At 34.5% G+C, this 8,383-nt stretch overlaps 1 protein-coding gene across 1 annotated transcript; it reads left to right on the forward strand.

Moving 5' to 3' along the window:
- The first annotated feature begins 6,756 nt into the window (after nucleotides 1–6,756).
- LOC128126920 (uncharacterized) lies at nucleotides 6,757–7,801 on the forward strand. The gene is made up of 3 exons (XM_052765102.1): nucleotides 6,757–6,828; nucleotides 7,089–7,636; nucleotides 7,717–7,801. Exons 1-3 carry the CDS (start codon nucleotides 6,757–6,759, stop codon nucleotides 7,799–7,801), a joined length of 705 nt encoding a protein of 234 aa, XP_052621062.1.
- The last annotated feature ends 582 nt before the right edge of the window (nucleotides 7,802–8,383 follow it).

An 8,383-nucleotide genomic window follows, 5' to 3' on the forward strand; every position in this document is an offset into this window, starting at 1 on the left:
ATAAAAGATAAAATAATATGATTATTTTATTAGTTTTAAAAGTTTGATCTAAAGAGTTTTATTTTTTTGAAACCTCCATAAGTTATGGATATGAAAAGGTTTTAAAAAAAAAATGATTCAAAGTTTTTATGGAGTTACAAAATTTGGTGTTAATGTTTTAAAGGATTCCATAACTTAAGAATAAGTTATGGATCACCAAAAGTTTTTTGTGTTACCTTGTTTTATGAGTGAATTTAGATTAATGAATATATTATGTGATAGTTGGTTTTAATCCAAATTAATCTAAGAATTGATTCTAAAATGTGTTTTTGTAACTTGTCCTCAAGTTATATGAAAAGTCACATTTAAGAATCATAAAACTCATAAAAATTGGCAAAGGTTACAAAAATGAAGAGTCTAGTTCTAATTAAATGGTTTTATGACTCCATAACTTGTCCTCAAGTTATGGAGGACCAAGAGTCTCTTCATTTAATAAAATAAAATAAAATAAAAAAAAGGGTGTAACCTTAATTAATTCCATAAGTTATAAAATAAAGAAAAGTTAATTCTTTTATTAGTTTAAAGTCTTCCATAACTTGTCCTCAAGTTATGGAACTTGAAGAGTTTTTGGATTAAAACTACTTTAAACACATAAGTTATGGAATTAATTAGTTTTGAATAGTTTCAAAACTTGCCCTCAAGTTTTGGAATTTGTAAAGTTTTCTCTTATGAATACTTTAATTCCAAGTTAGCCCTTAGAATTTTAAAAGTTAAAATTCAACCCTTATACTTTATAATATTATAAGTTAATAATATATATATGTATAAGAGTAAAGTCAGTCTTACCGCTAGTACGCCTCATTCACGAAGCCGGTCTATAAGGTGGGTATAAGGTTGTTGCCTATAAAATGGCAACTTAATGGGTGTCCACTCTCACCCACCGCTTGCTTGACCGGTGGAGGGTCGTTAGCCGAACGGGTTCGACAAGACTATAATTCTCATTCATTAAAAGTATTAATGATAATACTAAGTAACTAAACTCTTAATAATACCCAATCTTAGTTACTTAGGAAAAATGTGAATAAGGTGCTAACCCATGAAATTACACTTTACACTTTGTCTAAGTCGTTAGTGGAGCGTGTGTGGTTAACCGGCACACTAACTTGGACTTAACAAGGTAGGTAAAGGGTGACTTAATATTTATCATAGTATCGATGGAGCGTGTGTGGTTAACCGGCACATCGATTGAGGGGTAATTTATTAAGGGTACCAAGTGATTTGCATGGTTACTTCACACCTTGTTTTGTGATCCTCGGCATCCCAGTCACAAAACCTGAAGGGCACACTCGAGATTGAAACATGCCTTTGAACAGTTCAATGAATCTCAATAGATCTAGGAGTTTCAAAACCAATTAAAACCTAATAATACATTTCGTTTATCTTGGTGAAAATTGGTGAATCGTCATTCACCTACCTTCAAATATTTTATAGCTTGGATTACGGCATCCCTCTTCTGAGTTATAAAATAGTTTGTTGGGTCCTAGCCTTAATATTTCATATTGGGTGTCATATTAAGGACTTTAAAATCAACTATCTTGAATATCTCCCAAAAGATGTCTGGTTTAGACATATATGATCTTCCCAAATCTTTTGAAACAAGGTTTCCTAATGAAGATGATGCCCCATGGATATCATACTTCTTTCTCCTCCTCCAACTATTCTCCCTAACCCACAAGTTCTTGAAAAGTTTAAGGTCACTCAAGCCCTATTAGCAAGGCAAGGTCTAGGTGTGATCACATCTTGGAGATGTAGTCACATATTGACAAGCCGGGAGAGTTGGGTGTCAAAGTCTTGAGAAAGTTGGTGGTTCAATCACTTTCTAAGTCACATAGTGAGTTCCTTTGGGACACCTATGAAACAGACTATGACAAGACCCTTAATGATCTTATCTATTTGCTAAGATCAACTTCCTAAATCTTTATGGACATTGACAATGATGACATTGGATATCTAGTAAAGCTCTCTCTTCCCAGTGGAAAGGGATCGGCCATAGTCAACTCGGTTGACCAAATGGTAAAGAGAAAAGCTAAGTCTGTGATAGTCCCGTGTACCTTTATCAAAGGGTCCATATGTTTATATTGCCAAAGGAAGGGGCATTGGTTGCGAAGCTGCCAGATTTACCTAAGGATGTTAAAGTCAATAAGTTTGACTCTACTTCAGGTAAAGTCCACTATCTAACTCTGTTAAGTTTCTATTATGAAATTCTTGATACATTATGTGACTGGGTCACATGGTGATGTTTTAAGAATCAAAGAAAAGTGAAGAAACCTAAAGAAAGAATATGCTGAATCTGATCGCATAGATGGATTTCTATCGCATAGTTTGAAAAATCGGATTCTTCAGCTACTTCTTAGGAGTTATGAGATATTGCTTAGGAATAGATAACAACAAGTTTTCATATGGATTGTAAGGATAAGTTTTTCCGCAAAGTTTTAAAATAAAAGAAATTTTTTTTGATTTTATTTATTTTAAAATATCCTTACAATGGCATTTAAGGAAAAATTGTTGCTTATATGATTCCATTAAGAGCAAGAGTGGAAATATGAAATTGATTCTTTCATTTGTGGTAATGTCTAGATTTACCAAATAAGGAAAGATTCTCATCACCCAAGTTTCAATTGGACCGGAACTTGGAATCATGCAAGTTGTATAGCATGATGAATGAGAACTTTCAAGTATTGGAAAATTAAGACTAACTACTCGGTCACATGGATGTGTGAGTCAAGTAAAGGACTAAGGGATCGAGTACACATTCTTGTGCACTGATTAAGTCCACCACAAAAGATTGATAAGACTATTTGTCATAGTTTACTAAAGCTCAGTAAATATGATTATACTTACAAGCTTAAGTGTAACTCTGAGACATTGGAAAAGGTCCCAATATATGGCAGAGCGAATAAGAAGAATCAACTGAGGCAGAAGGATAAAAGTTTCTCAAATCTGAAAAGATGGGAGAGTACTTTAGTATCAGTTTTGTGATCATCTTAATGATTAAGAAACCATAGCACAATTAGTTCTCTAAGGAAGTCTTAATGCATTCTTATGACTAAGAAGAGGGATATTGAATTGTTGAAGTGGTTAAATCAAGAAGATGAGTCATACTTCGTTCCAATACAAGTCTTAGAGTCATACTCCAAGATTGTAACTTGAGTGACATGTCTTAAAGAAGGTTTAAAACACTTGTCAAATGTAAGAGTAAAAGTTTTCTACTCTTGTACATTTGAAATTGGTAAGTTGTGATGTTTTGGATAAAACAAAGACCAACTTAGGCCAATTGTGTGAAGTGTTTGTCTTGATTAGAATCCACACTATCTCTTGGATATTTGACAAGGGAGTCTTATAGGTCAAGAGGTCAGTGGGAGTCTTAAAAGTCTTGAAAGTCTCAAGAACTAATCAAGAATAAAACCTAAAGTGCTTCACTAGCACACAACTTGAGGTTCATAACCTATCGTGTTGACATATTCTGTGCCCATTCCAGTTAAAGTTGGTTTTGCATATGAGTTCTTAGAGTTCTCAATTTGTTGCACAACAACTTGGAAGCAATGGTAGGCCCTTGAGCTGCCAGGTGGCAAGAAGTTAAGATTGAGTTCAATCCATATGAGTTTGGATTTGTCATTATCCTTGTCTTGTGACTATGGTTTTGAAAATTCACATGGATAAGAACACATACGCCATTAAATCTAAGTGTCATAAGGTTTCTCTCTGATTCATGAAAATGATGGTGAGGAAACACTTTCACTAAGTAGATTTTAGCTAGATAGCAATTGTGATATTTGCATTCTCAAAGTCGTTAGTGGAGCGCGTGTGGTTAACCGGCACACTAATTTGGACTTGTGAGAAGTGGCAAAAAGGTCTAAACATTATGATTACGGCATCCCTCTTCATAATTGTTTAGATACACAAGTGTGCTATCTAAGGGAAGGTGTATGATTTTGATACAGCTTTATCAAAACAATCTAGCATCAGAAATCTGAACTTTGGTAAGAAAGTCAATGAAGTATTGATTTCTAGAAGTCCAGCTGATTTCTGAGTACATGTCAAAGCTAGTGGGAGCATAAGTTTTATGCTAATAATCATCATGTTAGTGGGAGCATGATAATTATGATAAATATTGCAAGTTAGCAATGTTAATTATAGAAAACAAAAGGTTTCAATTGGGAAAAGTTGTTTTGCTATAATTAAGGGAGAGGAAATTATACTTCATCTCAAATCTATTAGCTTAGATCGTGAGGTTTTAATCATTTAGTCAAGGATATATATGAATTTCATGTTGGAATGGCTCAACATAAGGAAATTCTGTATATGGGTCCATTATTTGCGTTCTAAAATTCGATTATGATTACGGCATCCCTTTTCATAATCTGAATTATGAGAACTTGGCAAATAGAAATGGAAATGTTATAGCAAAAGACTGGTTTAGTCTTTATGTGAGACATCATGAATCGTGTCCCATATGCTTCGGATATAGGATCGATTACATGTGCTATAATCATCCGTTCTAAAATTTTCCAAATGCCTGGGGCATTAAGAAGGGAAAAGGTTTAGAACTGGATATGACTAAAAGGATTAAACAATTGTCGAGGACAATCTAAGGTTTACCAAAGATTGTTTACTCAAGGACAATTGGAAGTATAGTGATAATTCTGGAAGGACCATATTGACATAATCTGTAAGGAGGCAACTCTTGTTCAGAAGTGATAGTCAAAATGGAATCTGGAAATGTTTCAAAGTTAGAATTTTCAATCTGTTTAAGATTAGGAAACTTAATGCAAGAAAGATGTTTCCAAGGAGCTGATCTCCTTTGGAATACTCTGAAATGGTTGTTGTCAAGTCTTTATGACTTTGTACATAATTATTACAAGAGGATCAATGCATATAAGTTTAGAATCTAACAGATTTCAGTAAATGGCATGAATTTGGAATTCTTGCATTTGCAGTAAGGATTTGGGAGTGTGAAAAGAGAATCATTGAAGTTATGTTCAATTGATCTATTTCACAAAGTAAAGATCATAGACAAACATAGTATGCATACTTGGTGTATGGCATGACTAGTGGTTAGAAAACATAGTGTGCATGCTTGGAGCATGGGACAACTATTGTTTTAAATTCAAGAATAAAGTTGATAGCTGAAACAGTATACAATGAATAATGTGTAATCATATGGTGATAAATAAAAGGTGTTTTATTTATGTTCAAAGATTTGATACCATATTGGATTCAATTATTATTGTGTTTCACTTTGCATGTTTTGACTTCCCGAATAAACTAGGTTATTCTTCCGGAATGACTAAGTTATTCAAACCATCCATAGTCGGTCATATGTTGGAAGTAGATATGAATTAAGACTGTCATGGGTTGGCTTGTAGAGGTCTAAGGTGTTGGACAAAGGGCTACAACACTCATGAGTGCTCATAAGTTCTGAGTATTGGATTCAACCCGCGCTCATTGGAATCACTTCATGGATTGTATCACGAGTGATCATGAGACGATAATATCTTATATTCTTCAAACCTAGAGATATGAGTTGTTACTATGAGTTGGTTGTACATTGATTGCACGAAAACGCATTTGGTAACTCGGTGCTATAAAACGTGCCTTTGTGTATGATTCAACAAGTAGTAGAACAAGCCATATGAGTCGAAGTTTATCCATTCCTTTTACCTTCGGGATAAAAGCGATATCTGTGGGCCCCTCGATGATTTGATGATGACAAATGGAAGTGCTCGGCCGGTCCAGGACTGATTTGATTCGTTCAATTAGTCAGTCGTCATAAATCGGAAATCGGGAAACAACAAATGGACAGAGAGAATGATTATAATCCATGTCTCAGTCCATATGATATCTAGAATGGAGGAATATATGATCCCTTATCTAATGGACAAGTTCGTTGACAAGATCAGAGTTCGACAGCAGCTTTAAGAGCTACGATTGCCAGTTAGGTTTGAAGTCATACGCAATAATAGTTTTAGACTTATCCAAGTGGGAGACTGTTGGATTAATGTCTAAGTCCATAACTATATTTGGTATGTACTTGACCCGACCCGGCATGGTCCATTTGGGTTGCACTTCACCGACACAATTTATATGGATAATCTTTTGAGAATAGTATGTTTATGATTAATATTAATATATTATAAGTTCTAATATATTAATATGGAATCATATTATTTAATTAGTATTGATCAAGAATTAATTTATAATTAATTAAGTGATCAAAAGGAACTAATTAAATATGGACTCTTATATATATGGAATGGGCCAAGTTCATTTAGGTTGGGCTAAGCTTTCATGGATAGTCCATGGAGTGTTTAACCCATGGATCCTAGGAAATGAAAGGTCATGGGTATTAGGGTTTAATCCTAATCCTCCATACTATATAAAGATGTCTTTGGTTGGTGAAATTGGCACTAGTGTGGATACACTAAAGAAGGGCTAGCCAATTTCACTAGAGAGAACCAAGTAATCATATTCTCTAAAGTATTCCAAGGTGTCTTGGTGATTTGTGATTCCACTTGAGGCTTCCACACTATTGGGGCTAAGCTCTTAAAGCTTGAAGACATCAAGCTACATCAAGAGGTATGTATTCTATCTTGTTACATTCATAGTTTTTGTATGCGAGATTAGGATAATACCTTGGATGTTCTTATTTGCATGTATAATAGAGAAAACATAGATCCAAGGTATTTAGGGTTGCATGTACACTTAGGAAGTGTTAGAATGCTCAAAACCCAACACGTTCTTCTTAATCCAATATCTGATAAACCCTCATCGAATTCCTCTCCTCGTTCTGTAAGTTGTTTTGCCCTCTCCCAAATTCTTCTTTGGATCCTTTGAAGTACTTTAATTTTTTTTTTCAATAATAAAATAGTTCGATCAAGTTTAGTTCAATTCCTGATCATCGATTTGAAATTCTATTTCTGATATGACCTTTTGTGCAATTCTTTGACCTTTTAATCTTAGGGTTTATCTTCATGAAATCTAATCTCTGTGAACGAACTAATACACTTTAGGATTAGGGTTTAGTAATGGGATTCCTTCGTTTTTGTTAGGGCGATGTGAGTAATGAACCACGGAGAAACACACAACAATGTAATCAAGAAGAAGATGTTCCAGTCTTGGTTGATGGGCCAGATACTTCCTCCTTCACCGCATTTCTCTACTCATTCTTATCACCAGGAAGATCAGAAAACGAGTCTGAATATTCAGAATGCCACGACAACCAAGTGGTAACTAGCTACAGAAATGACACATCATCCCCAAACGTTTCAAAAGAAAACAATGGAAAGAAAGGTCTATTCTCTAAGGGCAAACAGTCACTCGACAAGGCTCTTTCACAAGCTGCTAGGTTTAGTGGGTATCGATCTCATGCATCTGGGAAAGTAAACACTGAATTAAAGATTGATGACATGAAAGAAACAAGCTCTCAATTTGACACTAATGATGGGGTTCCTGTACAAAATGTGATTGCATCTTTTCCTTCTGATAAACTTCCAAAAATGTCAGAACCTTCACAACTTATGACAGAAAATACACGTTCTGATCTTTATGTTGCACTCCCTGTTCTCAGTCAAGGAAAGAAATGGGTCTTACTATACAGGTAAAACTTCATCTTCTTCATATTTTCAGTTTCACATTATTCTTGAATCTTGATATATCATTATCTTTTTTATATGTTAGTACATGGAGGCATGGCATATCTCTTTCAATCTTATATAGAAGAAGCAATCTTTGCCCTGGGTTAATGATGGGTTTTTGGTCATAAGACATCCTATGTGCTCATACAAACCCTAATGCTTGGATCTAGGTTTCTCTATTGTACATGCTTTGAATCCAAGACTATAAACCCTAATTCTAGCATATGGAAATCAGAATTCACATGTAATTAGGTTTAAGAACATACCTTGATTGTTATATAGCAATAACAATCCAATTCCTCCTTGAATTGACCTTAGAAAGCAGAGAGTCACAAGTGTCACTCCTCTAATGGCTTACAAACACCATAAGCAAGTGGAGAAGGTATAAAGAGAGAGGAGGGAGGTTAGAATTCGTATCTAAGACTTCTTGGGAAGGGTTCTTTTTTTTTACCCGAATTCATAACCCTAGGGGTGTTTATATAGGTGTAGAGATAGGGTTTCAGTCATTATCTTTATCTAGTTGATTATCCATTAAGCAACCAATAAGATAATCCTTGAATCCTTATCATACTCGAATTCTAAGGCTTTCCAACCTTAAATTCGTTCACCATACTTATAAGATAATTCTTACCTTATTTTGTAACTATCATATAATTACAATTCAACCCCTCTAGTTTAATTAATTACACTTGATCACAAAATTAATTCTC

This window comes from Lactuca sativa, chromosome 6, assembly GCF_002870075.4.
Source record: "Lactuca sativa cultivar Salinas chromosome 6, Lsat_Salinas_v11, whole genome shotgun sequence".
NCBI classification, from domain to species: domain Eukaryota; kingdom Viridiplantae; phylum Streptophyta; class Magnoliopsida; order Asterales; family Asteraceae; genus Lactuca; species Lactuca sativa.

Coding starts and splice junctions, on each gene's coding strand:
- LOC128126920 (XM_052765102.1), top strand. CDS start 6,757: ATGCTCAAAACCCAACACGTTCTTCTTAATCCAATATCTGATAAACCC. Junction 6,829..7,088: donor CGAATTCCTCTCCTCGTTCT/GTAAGTTGTTTT, acceptor CGTTTTTGTTAG/GGCGATGTGAGTAATGAACC. Junction 7,637..7,716: donor AAATGGGTCTTACTATACAG/GTAAAACTTCAT, acceptor TTTATATGTTAG/TACATGGAGGCATGGCATAT.